The 15,100-nt window shown below is 48.3% G+C and overlaps 1 protein-coding gene across 7 annotated transcripts in view; it reads right to left on the bottom strand.

Moving 5' to 3' along the window:
* MATN2 (matrilin 2) overlaps window positions 1-15,100 on the bottom strand; it is a 169,488-nt gene that overhangs the window by 29,273 nt on the left and 125,115 nt on the right. For all 7 annotated transcript variants that reach the window (XM_018058266.1, XM_018058268.1, XM_018058270.1 and 4 more), the window contains 4 exons: window positions 11,223-11,345; window positions 4,050-4,172; window positions 907-1,029; window positions 560-682 (listed from right to left, as the gene is read on the bottom strand). In XM_018058266.1, the coding sequence (XP_017913755.1) occupies window positions 560-682; window positions 907-1,029; window positions 4,050-4,172; window positions 11,223-11,345 (492 nt within the window). The remainder of the gene's footprint in view (window positions 1-559; window positions 683-906; window positions 1,030-4,049; window positions 4,173-11,222; window positions 11,346-15,100) is intronic.

The raw sequence follows: 15,100 nt of genomic DNA, 5'->3' as shown, positions 1-15,100 counted from the left end.
ATGGAGACAGGAATTGGGACCAGCTGCCAGGAAATATGTCCCCAGGGAACCTCACTGCCAACCTCACCGCACCCCCTACTCATCTGCTGCCAAATTATCTGGATTGGGGGAGGGGACGGGGTTCTCAGGAGCCTCCCCTTCTCGCAGAACTGACTTTAGAGTCACAAGAGTCCAGAGTCTGAACCCACCCCGTAACAGCTGGTCACTAGGCTTTTCACTTGGTCTGAAGGTGAGGATTCTGCTGAGGTTGAGACCCAGAGAAAGCACGCGCTCAGCGGGCAGCGCAGCCGAAAGTCCGCAGTCAGGAAGGCATCTACTTCACTATAACTCATACCTGCTCCGAAATGACCACGGGCAGGGAAGGAAGAGGCAGAAGCCATCTTGGGGCAGGAAAGCGGCAGCCACCGGGGCTGACATCGCTGGGAGGGGGCTTTCGCACACGTTCAGCCATGAACCCAGGGTTGGGGGGGGGCAGACCCACCCGTGGTCACTGTCCTCGGCGCCCCCTACCCACGATCGCCCGTGCCGGGTCCCTCTTGTTCGACGTCACAACACCTACTGGCACAGGTCTTGCCGTCACTGCGGAGCATGTGTCCCTCGGGACACTCGCAGACGAAGGATCTGTCCGTGTTGACGCAGGAGTACTCGCAACCGTGGTGGCTCAGCAAGCAGTAATCCACTCCTGCAAAATCCCACAGCCAGGGAATCAGATCACGGACCTGCGTGCCCCCCTAACCCTCCTCCTCCTGCCCTGGGAAGGCGCGCGGTCCCCAGGGGACAGCCCCACCATCTCCCCCGGAGCAATGAGCAGAGGACAGAGGGGGGCCCGCCGTCCCCTACGGCCGTCACGTTCTCCACGCTGGTGGCAAAGCTCTTCCCTGTAAGAGAAGCACAAAGGGCACTCACGCGAGCAGGTCTTGAGGTCGTCGTTGATGAGGAAGCCTTCCGAACACTGGCACACGAACGAGTCCTCCGTGTTGAGACACAGCTGCTCGCAGCCGTGGTCCTGCTCGGCGCAGTGATCCACCCCTGCGGGCGACCACACAGGGAAAACCCCTGAAGTAAGCCAGGAGGGCATCAGAGAACAAAACCACCTCCCCAGGGAGCGGCTGCCCAGCAGTTTCACTCCGTTGATGCCCCAAAGAGAGAGGTGTATGGTTTCCTTCCACCCTGTGCCACCGGCCTGGTTTTATTTCGTATTTCTTTGAGGAGTAAGGTGCATGGGACTCCAGCCAAGGCGGTAAGGACAGCAGCCCTCTGCACCTGGGCCAGGTCTGGGCATCACCTGCAATCCCGGGGCACTGCTGTGAGAAGGTGCCCTCCCCATGGCACAGAGAGGAGAACCAGGTTCGGGAAGGTGGAGCGGCAGACCCCACCGGCTCCCTGAGGCTGACAGCCCTGTCTCAGGATTGGGGAGGGCTCCACCCCACACTATTTGGGCTCAAATCCCACCTCCCCCTACTGGCTTCCCAGCTGTGAGATGCTTGCTGGGCAGTCATTTGGCCTCTCTGCCAGCATCTCATGACTTGAGAAATGGGGTTGAGGCTCGCTTTTTTCTAGGAACATGGTGGGAAGAGTGGATTCACCTAAAACCCTCAGAACAGTGGCTGGCATGCATAATCACTTTGTGAATGCCTGTCATTACAAAGTATATGGCTAGGGGAGAAAGAACTGTATAGTTCCTTTGTATCTGAAAGAGAAAAAGTGCTGTTATCCCCCATAATCAGGACATCCAGATTCAGAAAACAAACCAACGCCAAGGCCTTGCGTGTGTGGCCAGTCCTGGCACCCGAGCCCTGCACAGCTGGCCCAGCTAGGATAACAGACACACAGCTGCGGTGAACTGGTTCCCACCAGACAGCCCTGCAGGCTGCCTCCCAGATTTCCTTGATGGAGAAAACGCACACCCGGAGACTGGAGAGACACTGGAGGCCTTGTGCAGGGCCATGGGGTGGACCTCTTTGACTCCCACAGGGCCTGGGACTATGCCTTCTGGAACATTCCACCTGTGGCTGTGCCTACTGTAAACATTCACAAAATCTCAAGAGCTAGAGACTTCTATTCACATCTCAGTTCACCATTTACCCGTCACGTGATCCTGGGAAACGTAACTTAATCTCCTTGCGCTTGTTTCCCCGACTTTAAATGGGGGTAAGAATATTGATGCCTCACTGGGATCTGGTGCAGATAAAGTGAGTGAGTACTTGGGAAGTGATCCCAGCCACGCCTACACGGAGCAAGCACCTCATAAGGGCTTCCTATTGTGATGGTTTGTGGGCTCCCTGAGCTCCCATGGAGAATAGGATTACCAGGCTGTCTCTGGGGACTCCTAGGAAGAAATAGCTTAGTTTATACTTTTTTGAAGCCGACTAGATGGTCCTTCTTACTAGATTCCAGAAAGAAAAGATGGCTCAATCTCTTCTGCTCCAAGGCGTGCAGGGAGGGGGAGGCAGGTTACGGGCCCTGGGGCTCTATGTGGGCTCGTCCAGGTCATGCCTAGCCTGCCCTGGGATGCCTATCAGAGCTGTCAGCTGGCAGGCCCCACGCTCCTGGAAGAGAAGGCAGGCAGGCTGTACACAGATCCATCTTCACCTGGGCGTCTCCTCGTCAACCGGAAGGACCCTTGTTCACCACTGGCTTCTCACAAGGACTCAGAGACTTCCAGAGGCAAGTGCAGAGCAGTGCCAACTCTCTGGTTCAAAAATGCTTTGACTTCCGAGATTGATGCTTCGAAAGCCCGATCGAGGACTCTGTTTCCTCTGAAGACCGAAAGGGGCACGAGGTTTCCCGAGGACTGCTCTGCACCTAATACTTCATCTGTGAAGCTTCCCCTCCAGGCAGTGGAGGGTCCAAATACTGAACAGCTGTACTGTTCTCACTCACAATCTATCTCTGTCCCCAAAGCTGGAGCAGATGTGCAGCTCGCTGGGTGGAAAGCTACACAAAGGGCCCCTTCTGTGCCAGCCGTGTCACCAAGCCCCTCGCTGGCACCCCCCAGGGTCAGGGCGTCCCCCGCCGTGTCACGCGCCCCACCCCTGCTGGCTTGGACCAGTGGAGACTGTGCCTCGTAAAAAAGAGATGGAACCATCCAGCTGGCACATCCTGCAAGTTTCCACGTTGACATCACCAGACCGAGTTGTGTTTCGCCTCTTACACAAGAAAATGAAGACAATGCTTCATAAAAAGTCCCATGTTTCTCAGTTTGCCCTCAGACGAGGTCTGCAGTGGCCCAAGGGCCTTCTGAGGTCTGTCTCTTTTCTGGTTCCTGTCCCAGGCTCTGTGGCAACAAAGAGCTCTTATTTTTAATTGTATGTTTTCCTTGTGTCAAGCATTGTGCTAAGAGGTTGAAATAGTCCTCATGATTCCCCTTAACAACTCCAGAAAATCAATGCTGTTATCATCTTCCCTTTTTTTAAATGGATGGGAAAGTCAAAGCTTGGAGAACTTTAATACCTTACCTGGGGTCACATGTCTAGTATGAGGCAGAGTCTGGATGAAATCAGGCTGGTCTGACTTAATCAAGGCTCTCAAGAGCAAATGGTAATATTAGCTAATATTTGTGTGTGTGTTAGTTGCTCAGTCATGTCCAACTCTTTGCGACCCCATGGACTATAGCCCGCCAGGCTCCTCTGTCCATGGAATTCTCCAGGCTAGAATGCTGGAGTGGGTAATCATTCCCTTCTCCAGGGGATCTTCCTGATTCAGAGCTCGAACCCAGGACTCCTGCATTGCAGGCAGATTCCTTACCATCTGTGCCACCAGGGAAGCCTAGTTAATATTTACTGGGCTTTTATTATGTGTCTAGCAGCATTTTTCTAAGTGTTTTCTACATGCTGATTCTTTCACTCTTCACAATCCAGTCTCTGAGGTAAGCAGCATGAGTAGTCCCATTTTACAGACGATGAAACTGAGGCCAGGAAAGTTAAGGCTGCTGGACCATCAGGCTCATAGGAAACCCAGGAGCTTCAGAAGTGACTGACTGCTATTGAGCCCCGGGGCCTGTGTGTGAACCTGGCCCTCCCATGAGCCCCTGACCCGGGGACACTCACGGCTGCAGGTCTTGCCATTGGGGTCCAGGGTGTAGCCCCGGCGGCAGCGGCAGTAGTAGCCCTCCTCCGTGTTGATGCATTCGTGCTCACAGCCCGGCTTGTTCAGTGCGCAGTAGTTGATCCCTGAAGGGAGAAAGGGCAAACATTCCTTCAGGCTTGGGGCTTCTCCCAGGGCTGAGGTTGGCCCCTCCCAGTAAATATTCAGTAAGGACACAGATGGCAGCTCCAGTTCTGCACGAGCTTGTTTGGGAGAACCTGGCACCTGGGGTATGTCCCTCTGCACTCTCCAGCAGGGGTCTCCTCCTCAATAGATGGCCAAAACGCTGGTGAAATGGTTAGGAGAAGCACACTGATTGAAACCGCCCACCCTGACCAGGCACCACAGTAACCATTTGAATGAGTTGTTTTATGACAGGAGATCCTGATAAGGAATATGGAGCTAATAAGCCACCACCAACCGGAAGAGTTCGGGAAAGGTCGAAAGGAGACACCACGTGTCCATCCACTTCCCAGAGTCCCTCTTGCTAGCACCCATCTTGGCTGAGCGATGTGTGCGCCACCAGGAAAGACTGAATTAGAATGATTGGCCAAAGACCACCTGGAAACTAATCCCATCACCATAAAACCAGACACTGCGAGCCACGTGGCGGAGCAGTTCTCCTGGGGTCCCTTACCCTACTGCTCTCCACCCGGGTGCCCTTTCCCAGTAAAATCTCTTGCTTTGTCAGCACATGTGTCTCCTCGGATAATTCATTTCCGAGTGTTAGACAAGAGCCCAGTTTCAGGCCTTGGAAGGGGTCTCCCTTCCTGCAACAAAAAGGGTTGAGCACCATGGTTCCCAGCCCATCTCCTCCCAAGAATGATGGAAACGCTGGGAAAATTCAATCTCTTCTGCCAGTTAACCTGATTACTAGGGCTCAAAGCATGTATGGAGCTGCTGCCGGCAGTGACATCTGACAACGACATGGGACGGCACAAGGCAGAATAAACAGCAGCTGATCTTGCAAGACACCCAGCGATTTTGGACAGGCGGGAAAAAGCAGTTACATTAAGAAGGGTCCAAAGCCCCACTGGGTTCTGGGTGACAGCGTGACACCATCCATAATCAAGAAACTGGAGAAGATGCATCTCTGATCATCTTGGCCCAGGTTGTTACAGCTCTGCCCTATTCACCCCCATCCAAGCTGCATTTCTGCCGGCAGACATCGGCAGCATCACCACCAGCAGTCAATTAGCAGTTTCATTTTCTGGTAGAAAATGCTAAAACCACAAGCTGGATCACCCCACCCCCTCCCCCACAGAGAAGGTAATGGAAGAGACGAAGAACTATAAAGGGAAATAAAATGAGCTTGCGGAAGGCCTCTGTGAGACTGGTCACCAACCTCAGGGGCTGAGCTGGAGCCATTTAGCTGCATTGTTCTTTTTCCCGGGGATGTGGCAGACACTGTTGGTTGCCTTGCCAACAAGCATTACCCTGTCTTCCTGAAACCAGAACCCTGACCCCCCAAGGCATGAGTCATGAGTAGTATAAGCCAGCCTGGCAAGCATGTTCTCCTTTGCCAGGAATTGGTCTAGAGGTGGGAAGATGCCTAGTTCTCGCCAATGAGACAGAAGAATTTATTGCGGCCCCTAGGAAAGATGTCTCTTCCTGAGAAGACAAAGATGTATGAAAAGAAATGAAATGAAACCCATACTCAAAGGACCTCAGACCATCCCGTAAAGGGTCCATGCTGTGCCCTCCCACATGACTGGTGGATGGAACTTTCCATGCGCAGAGAAGAAGTGGCTGCAGACGGCATACAGAGACGACTCCCATGACCCGCAGGGGCTGGCCTGAGAGAAGAGACGCCGCCACGAGCCGCAGGCCCTGGGCTTCACCCCTTCTGCACGAGGAGAGGCAGACTGTTGTTCGCTGTGTGCAGCTATCAGTTCACCAACAGCCTCACCTGTGTGAAACGGACGCGAACGTCAGAAAACAAGGAGTGAGATTCCGTGAAGAAAAACAGACCTAGCAATAAAACACCGGCCACAGGCAAAGAGACAAAGAGCCAAGTAAAGAGGCACAGAACACAAAGGGCCCCACAGACTGGGCCACGTAGTACAGGACCTGCAGGAATGTCTCCATCACACCATCAGAGAAAAGTAAAGTTATCTTCAGTTAGTGCTGTTCTAAAAAGCCAGCATTCAGCCACTATGGAAAACAGTATGGAGGTTCCTCAAAAACAAAAAAATTAAACCTAGAATTACACGTGATCCAGCAATTCCACTTCTGGGTTTATACCCAAGAGAACAGAAAGCAGGGCCTTGAACATATCTATGTTCACAGCATCTTTATTCGCAATGACCCAAAGGTGGAAGCAACCCAAGTGTCTACTGAATGGATCAGCAAAACGTGGCAAATACAGAACGTGGGATATTCAGCCTCTAAAAAGAAGGAAGTTCTGACGTGGAATGAGCCTTATGGTAAGTGAAACGAGCCAGTCACAGAAGGACAAATCTTGTAAGATTCCACTTATATGAGGTACCTAGAGTAGGCAGTCATAGAGATGGAAAATAGAATGGTGATCACCGGGACTGGGGGAGAGAGGAGTGGGGAGTTACTGTTAAATCAGTGCAGAGTTTCAGTCTGGGGAGATAAAGTTCTGGAGCTGGATGGTGAGGATGGTTGTGTAACAACAAAAATGTACTTAATGCCACTGAAGTGAAGTGATGCGAAGTGAAAGTCGCTCAGTCGTGTCCGACTCTTTGCAACCTCATGGACTATACAGTCCATGGCATTCTCCACGCCAGAATACTGGAGTGGATAGCTGTTCCCTTCTCCAGGGGATCTTCCCAACCCAGGGATCCAACCCAGGTCTCCGGCATTGCAGGCAGATTCTTTACCAGCTGAGCCACAAGGGAAGCCCAAGAATACTGGAGTGGGTAGCCTATCCCTTCTCCAGAGGATCTTCCCAACCCAGGAATTGAACTGGGGTCTCCTACATTGAAGGCGGATTCTTCACCAACTGAGCTATCAGGGAAGCCCAAACTGTGCACTTAAAAATGGCTACAGTGGTAAATTTTGTTCTGTAGGCAGTCACTTGAGTCGTGTCCAACTCTTTGTGACCCCGTGGACTGTAGCCCGCCTGGCTCCTCCGTCCATGGGATTCTCCAAGCAAGAATACTGGAGTTGAGTTGCCATGCCCTCCTCCAGGGGATCTTCCCAACCTAGGGATCAAACCCACATCTCTTGCATTGCAGCCACATTCTTTATCACTGAGTGACCCAGGAAGCCCCTTATTCTGTATATTTTATGGCAACTTTTAAAGGGCCAACACTATCTTTAAGAAAGATTTACATACTCTAATTAAATTCAAAAACATGAAGATTCTTGGGGCTTCCCTGGTGAATCAGTGGTAAAGAGTCCTTCTCCCTGCCAAGGCAGGGGACATGGGTTCAATTCTTGGTCTGCAAGGATCCCACATGCCATGGAGCAACTAAGCCCATGGGCCACAACTACTGAGCCTGCACTCTAGAGCCTGGGAGCTGCAACTACTGAGCCCACCACGTCCCACAGCCACCGAAGCCCGCAAGCTCTAGAGCCTGTGCTCTGCAACAAGAGAGGCCACCGCAACGGGAAGCTCGAGCACCACCGCTAGAGAGTAGCCCCGGCTGGCCACAACCGGAGAAAGCCCCCCACAGCAAAAAAAGACACAGCACAGCCAAAAACAGACAAATAAATAATTTTAAAACATGGCGATTCTTAAAAAGGTTAGCACTCAGCTATCTGGCAAACCGCAGTTCCCAAATGCCTCTTCTCCGATGGCTCCTTGCCACAGAGGTTGACCTGTAGAGAGCTCTGCCTTCTTTATGTGCTTGAATCACAGTTCTTCACATGTATGTAAGTTACTCATTTATTCGCTCAGTATTCACTGGGTACCCACTATGCCCCCTACCTCTGGTCCAGTCTGCTCATTAACTGTGATGAGCTACACGTAGGCCAGGCTTGGGTGTGGGTTTATCTGGCAAAGCCTGGAGTGTCCAGTAACCCTGCGAGATGAGACGGCTGGGCTGTCAGCAACTAAACGGCACATATGAGCACCAGCTCAAAAAGGAGCTGGAGACCTCACTGAGAAGGAAAGACATAAAAACACGAGAGATCAGAGATAGGTCACTGCAGGCTGTCATGCCAACTGAGTGGCACAGAGAGGAAGTTTTAGAAAGATGGGACAGGCTACAAAATGTGAAAGCAGAAAGTCACGCTCCTTCAGTTTAGGAAACGGAGGTTCGGAGAAGCAAAAGCAGTCTGTCCAGGGTCACAAGGCCAGGATGGGTGACACTGCCAAGACTTGCCCCCCTTACTCAGCTCAACCTGTGCACCCTGTACCCTGCTGCTAAGAGTGTGATGCCTTCAGTAGGGGCAGGGGGCCAGGCTCGGTGCCAGCATGAGCAATCCTGGGGTCCCACCCACCTCTGACTCCACCCTGGGGTCCCCGCCTTGACAGTCCATCCTGGGCTCTATGTTCGGCATCCTCGCCTCAATAATTTATGCTTTAAGTCGATGACAGCACTTTCCAGAAAAAGAAATTATGCCTGGATGAGGAGAAAGAACAAATCCAGGCCAAGAGTGTTTTCTTCAGTAGGATTGTGCCTTGAATTCCCACCCCCCACCCCTGGTTTAATTGGATGACATCAAATTCCTTTGAAAAATAGATTTCTTATTAGATTTGCAAACAGCCCACATCCATCAACTGCCCATTAAATGTAAATGGCTGTACTCTGAGCTCGAGATGGTTAACGCTCTGAAGATCCTCAGGCTCCTAACAACCAAGCCCTGATTTTAAACCCCATTTCTCTGCTTCCTGATCCCACAGAATGCTCCAGAGAGGCACTGAGCGCTCACTTTCCGTTAGCAGCTGTCTGCCATAATCGCCAGCATGCACACATCAGGGCAGGAGTGGCTCTCAGAGGGATCTCTGCAGTGGAGGGCTGGGTTTGCAGCAAAGACAATGGAAAAAGTAACAACGAGGCAGGATGTTGGGAGAAGGGCTGATGAGGACATTGGGTTTTAAGAAACAAATTCCATTTTTCTTGGATGAAAAACTAGGGCACCTGGCTGAAGAGGAAATGGAGCTATCCCTGAATATATATACATGAGTGTTAGAGACTCTGGGCTGGAGACAGGCCTGTCTCCAGGCTAATTTGTGGTGGTCACACTGCTTCCAAATGGTCACTTCCTCTCCACTTATCCTTCTGTTCTTGGCCTCTCTCCTCCCTTGATAACGATGCAAGCACTGCCTTGGACCCTTCTTTTATTCCAAGTGCCTCTCCAGGCAGGATGTGGAGGGCGGGACAGAGGGCAAGGGAATCTCAGATGACTGTAAGTGATGTGGAACTTCAAGCCAGTTCCCCTCCACCAATGGCCACGTGCCCAGCTCACTTCCTCCTCCCTCCACTAGCAACACACAGTGAAGCCTGCAACTCCAGCGACTGACTTGGAGCAGATCTAATTTTCCCCCATGGAAGAGGTCTAGGCCCACAGCTGAGTCCCACTGGTGGGTGATTTTTCCCTGGGGGTAGCCAGCCGCTGACACACTCGCCCCGAGAAAAAGGTGTACATAGCACAGGCAGGAGCGGCCGGGCTGGCCTCTCCCACGGACTGCAGGCATGTGTGGTCTGATGGAAAATAGTCTATCTAATTGTTTTCACATTCTGAACCTCCCAGTTAAAATTCCCATCTGATGCCTGAACGTCGCCAGAGTTTGCATCCAGGCAAGGTGGTGGGAATTCTCTTTTGTAAGAGAGGCTCAGTTGCAAAATATGGGCTCTGCCACCTTTAACCACCCAAGGTCTCATATGTAGTAGAATGAGCACGTGAGTCCACATGTGCTGTGGGCAGGCTGTGGCTTATGGATTCAGCTCAGTAGCCCACGGTGCTTTTCAAAAAACGACGTGTGGTCAGCCTTTTAAAAATCCAGTCCTGTGGTGCAGAACACTGCTGCACCCACCACTAGGAAGCAGGGGATGAGGGATATGTGCCTCAGTGGGAGTTCCAGAGAGTTCTGTGAATCAACAGTCGGGAGAATGGGGACAGTTCAGTGTGCATATGTGTGGCCTAACTTTGGGAATGCTTTTTGATAAAAAATCGCAACTTATGTGCCTTACAAAGGCCACCTTTCTAACAAGATTAATTCGGGTGACAGTTGCTGTTTCTCCAGGATGATAAATCTCAGAGATCCATGTACTCTTTCATTCATTCACTAAATATTGTGTCACACCAGCATGTGCTGAATACTTGAGGTGTTGAGGATTCACAAGTGAGAAAAAGAAAAGAATCCCTGTCCTTGTAGATCTTCCATTCCAGGGGGTCTCTCAGGGACAGGCCACTTAAAGAGATCCCACTGGAGGTTCATGCTCTAGACCCCCCATAAAGCCCTCTGAGGTGCCAGAGGACACCATCTGAGCCCCTCAGCACATCCTTAATATCACCCTGCTGACACCAGGCACCTCTCCAATGCTGCGAGTTTGCCCCAGAGTCTCCTATTTTTTTTCTTCCTTTATATCAAGGAAAGATGCAATGCCCCCCTTCTTAGCGACCCTCAAGGGTCTCATCTTGAGACTTCCCTGGTGGTCCAGAGGCTAAGACTCTGAGCTCCCAATGCAGGGAGCCTGGGTTCCATCCTGGGTAAGGGTACTAGATGCGATATGCCACAACTAAAGATCCCGCATGCTGCAACAAAGATCAAAAATCCGGCGTGCTGCAACTAAGACCCTGCACACTCAAATAAATAAAAGTAAACATTAAATTTAAAAAGTGTCCATCAGGTAGGACCGGAAGAAACCAGCTCCTTTTCCCTCCAACTCTGGACCCAGCCTTTTCTTTCTCAAAGTCCCAAATACGTGTTGTGAGGGTAAGGAGGTGGGGACATGCCTCCTCATTTCAGATAGGCAAGAGATTCAGCTGGTGCCTCGACTTCACTAAAGGAAACCAGTGGGCAAACCCAGTCTATGCACTGGCTAAAAATCACCCCCATCACAGGATCAGGCGAGACAAAAGGTAAAATAAGGGGCAGAATGATGTCAGCAAGCACAAATGCTAAGACCAAGCACATCTGCTGGAGATCTGCAGGAAAAGGGAAAGCCAACGGGGCCCTCTGTGGAACAAGCCCCTCTTCCACACGCAGCGCAACTTACTTCTGCAGGTCTTCTGATCGGGATTCAGGGTAAAGCCTTTCAGGCAGCGGCAGGCATAGGAATCATCTGTGTTAACACACTCGTGCTGGCATCCATGGTTACGTGAGGCACAGTAGTCTATCTCTGCAAAGAAAGAAAAATCGTAATGATGAACCAAACTAGAACTCTAGCATAGGAAAACCAAAGGACTCGCAGTCTTAACTTTCCCTAAACAGATACATTCCTATGACCTCAAACACTCAAAGCACTCAGGCCATCGAGGGATCTCTCAATGAAGCTATTTCTGTGTTTAGGGATACGGCCTCCCAGGAAGAGGACTTTCTTGACATATTACAAGATGTTTATGCCTTGTGAAGAGGCTTTCCTTGTCCTGGTTCATGTCAGAGCCACCAAAACGTAAGCGTTGTTTGTTGTGTTGCAGGCTGGGAAGAGGGAGCCTGGCTGAATGTTTTACAGAAGGCATGCAACTGAAACAATGACTTCAAACCACTTAACTGAGTGAAACACTTAGCCAAGCAGTATACGAAATCAAATCCTGGAAAAAAGAAGGCCTGACAGTGAAAGGCATCCTTTGAGGCAAAACACCTCCCTGTTACATTATTGGCCTCATCTGCACTTAAATCATATCAAGATTTCACATCTCTAGGTATACAGTGTGGTTGTTTTAGTCACTAAGTCATGTCTGACTCTTTGGTGACCTCATGGACTATAGCCCATGAGGTCCTCTGTCCATGGGATTACCCAGGCAAGAATACTGGAGTGGGTTGCTGTTTCCTCCTCCAGGGGATCTTTCTGACCTAGAGATCAAACCCAGGCAGGGAGATTCTTTACCACTGAGCCACCAGCAAAGCCCAAGTACACATTAATTTAAATCAAAATAGAAAAAAGGTCACATGGAATTTTTAACAATGAGATATTATTGTGTAAGTGTTTTGTAGATATGGAATGGGACTCTTCTACTGATGGATCTGAAACTTGAATGCATTGTCTAAAACTGCTTGAAATAAGTGACCACTAATGGGGTCTTTTTTTTTTTTTTCTAATGGGGTCTTAAGAGAAGTCTTTTTGTTTCAATGAGGGTTTTCATTGTTTCTTACTTTCATAATGAAGCATTTGGTATAAATGAGTTTTCCCAGCCCATACCAAAGGAAACAAAATGAGTGAGAGAAAAGTGCACAGTATTCTCAAAAGGAAAAATATTGAGAGGATGCCAACTCTTCCCAATTTAAAGACATGGAAAATTTTAAACATAAAAAAAAAAGAACAGTATAATAAATCCACATGTATATCACTTGGCTTCAAGAGAATCAGTCTACAGCAAACCTTGTTTCCTGTATACTCCCATATCCCATGCAAAGATGCCGTATAACCTGAAGCTAAACTCCAGATGTTATATCATTTTGTCCATAAATATTTCATAATGTATCCTTAAAAGACTGGAACTCTTTAAACATATAACTGCAATACACAATCATCTATAAAGTATTTTTTAAAAACTTTCTTATTTGGAAATGATTTTAAATTTATAAAAGTTTCAAACATAAGAATACAAGCAGACAGGTAAAAGAAGCACCTATAGACTCTCTATCCAGACTCATTTATTGTTCATATTTACCCCATTTGCTTTATCATTTGTTCATCTCTGAATTATCTGAGAGTAAGCTATACACTTGTTGTTTAGTAGTTCAGTCGTGCCCAACTCTTTGTGACCCTGTGGACTATAGCCTGCCAGGGTCCTCTGTCCATGGAATTTTCCAGACAAGAATACTGGAGTGGGTTGCTGTTTCCTTCTCCAAAGCTATACATATTGCCACCCTTTTTCCTTAAACACAGAGTACTTCCTAAGAGTAGGTATCAGTTCAGTTCAGTCACTCAGTCGTGTCCGACTCTGTGACCCCATGAACTGCAGCACGCCAGGCCTCCCTGTCCATCACCAACTCCCAGAGTCCACCCAAACCCATGTCCATTGAGTCGGTGATGCCATCCAACCATCTCATCCTCTGTCATCCCCTTCTCCTCCTGCCCTCAATCTTTCCCAGCATCAGGATCTTTTCCAATGAGTCAGCTCTTCGCATCAGGTGGCCAAAGTACTGGAGTTTCAGCTTCAACATCAGTCCTTCCAATGAACACCCAGCATTGATCTCCTTTAGGATGGACTGGTTGGATCTCCTTGCAGTCCAAGGGACTCTCAAGAGTCTTCTCCAACACCACAGCTCAAAAGCGTCAATTCTTTGGCGCTCAGCTTTCTTCACAGTCCAACTCTCACATCCATACATGACTACTGGAAAAACCATACCCTTGACTAGATGGACCTTTGTTGGCAAAGTAATGTCTCTGCTTTTCAATATGCTGTCTAGGTTGGTCATAACTTTCTTTCCAAGGAGTAAGCATCTTTTCATTTTATGGCTGCAATCACCATCTGCAGTGATTTCGGAGCCCAGAAAAATAAAGTCTGACACTGTTTCCCCTGTTTCCCCATCTATTTGCCAGTGATATAACCACAGTGTAGCCATAACTTCATAAATTTACATTTATACAAAACTTTTATTTAATCCACCATCCACATTTTAGTCTTCTCAGTTGATCTAATAATATTCTTTGTAGTATTTTTTTACCCTGTAGTATAGAATATAGTAAAGGGTCAGAGATTATATTTAATTTCATGTATGCTTAGCCTCCTTTAATCTGGAAACCATGTTGTCTGTTGTGGCCATTTAAATTAAAATGGAATGGAAACAGCCTAAATGCCCATTGACAGATGAATGGATAAAGAAGGGGTGGGGTATACAGGTATATAAATAATGGAATATTATTCAGCCATAAAAAAGAATGAAATAATGCCATTTGCAGCAACATGGATGAACCTAGAGATTATTGTATTAAATGAAGTAAGTCAGAAAGAGAAAGACAAATACCATAGGGCAGTATTTATATGTGGAATCTAAAACACAGCAGAAATGATCAGATCTGTGAAACAAACACATTCACAGGCATGGCAAACAGACCTGTGGGTGCCAGGGGAGAGGGGAGGTGGGGAGGGAAGGATTGGGAGTTTGGGACTAGTAGATGCAAACTAGTATGTGTAGGATGGATAAACAACAGGTGCAGAGCACAGGGGACTATATACAATATCCTGTGATAAACCATAGTGGAAAAGAATATGAAGGGCATGTACATATATAGCTGAATCACTTGCTATACAGCAGAAATTAAACATAATATTGTAAATCAACTATACTTCAATAAATTTTTTAAAAAAATTTTAAACATTTGATTTTACATTTGGGTTTATTTTCCATTATACTGAAAATACAGGTACAACGGGACATTAACATTACATATACTTATCATTTCATATATTCATATGTGTATATGTATAATTTCAAAGGAAGAATAACGATTCTATGAATGCTAGGACTGCTGGAAACAGTTAAAGCTCTTTTGTTTTTTGGATATCTGCCACTTGGAATGTAACGTCAATATATTCCATGCCCATCACTTAAAATAATTCTCTTGGTGATTATGCCAACAACTTGATTTACAGTTAGGCTCATTTGCTTCAATTTGTGTTTTGTAGGCAATTCTCCAACACCAATTTAGAGCCCTGTAATTTAATTCAGTTCTGACACTAACTACCTATAGTTAACATCCAGTCTCACAAGGTAAAGTGTAAGGTCCCCAACAAGACTGCCCTTACTTCAGACACCAGTTTTCAGGGATTGCCCAGCCTACCTTCACTTCTGCACAGCCACCTACAATCCTGGGGGTACCCACAACTAGTTCCTCTCAGTAGAACTCAGGAAAGTGCTCTACTTACAGTTACCATAATCAAGATGGTTTTAACTCTTCCTTTCCAATCTAGATTTCATTTCTTCCTT

The sequence above is a fragment of the Capra hircus genome, chromosome 14 (genome assembly GCF_001704415.2).
Source record: "Capra hircus breed San Clemente chromosome 14, ASM170441v1, whole genome shotgun sequence".
NCBI lineage: Eukaryota > Metazoa > Chordata > Mammalia > Artiodactyla > Bovidae > Capra > Capra hircus.
Note: the sequence above shows the minus strand (reverse complement) of the source record. Positions and strands in the feature narration are given on the sequence as shown.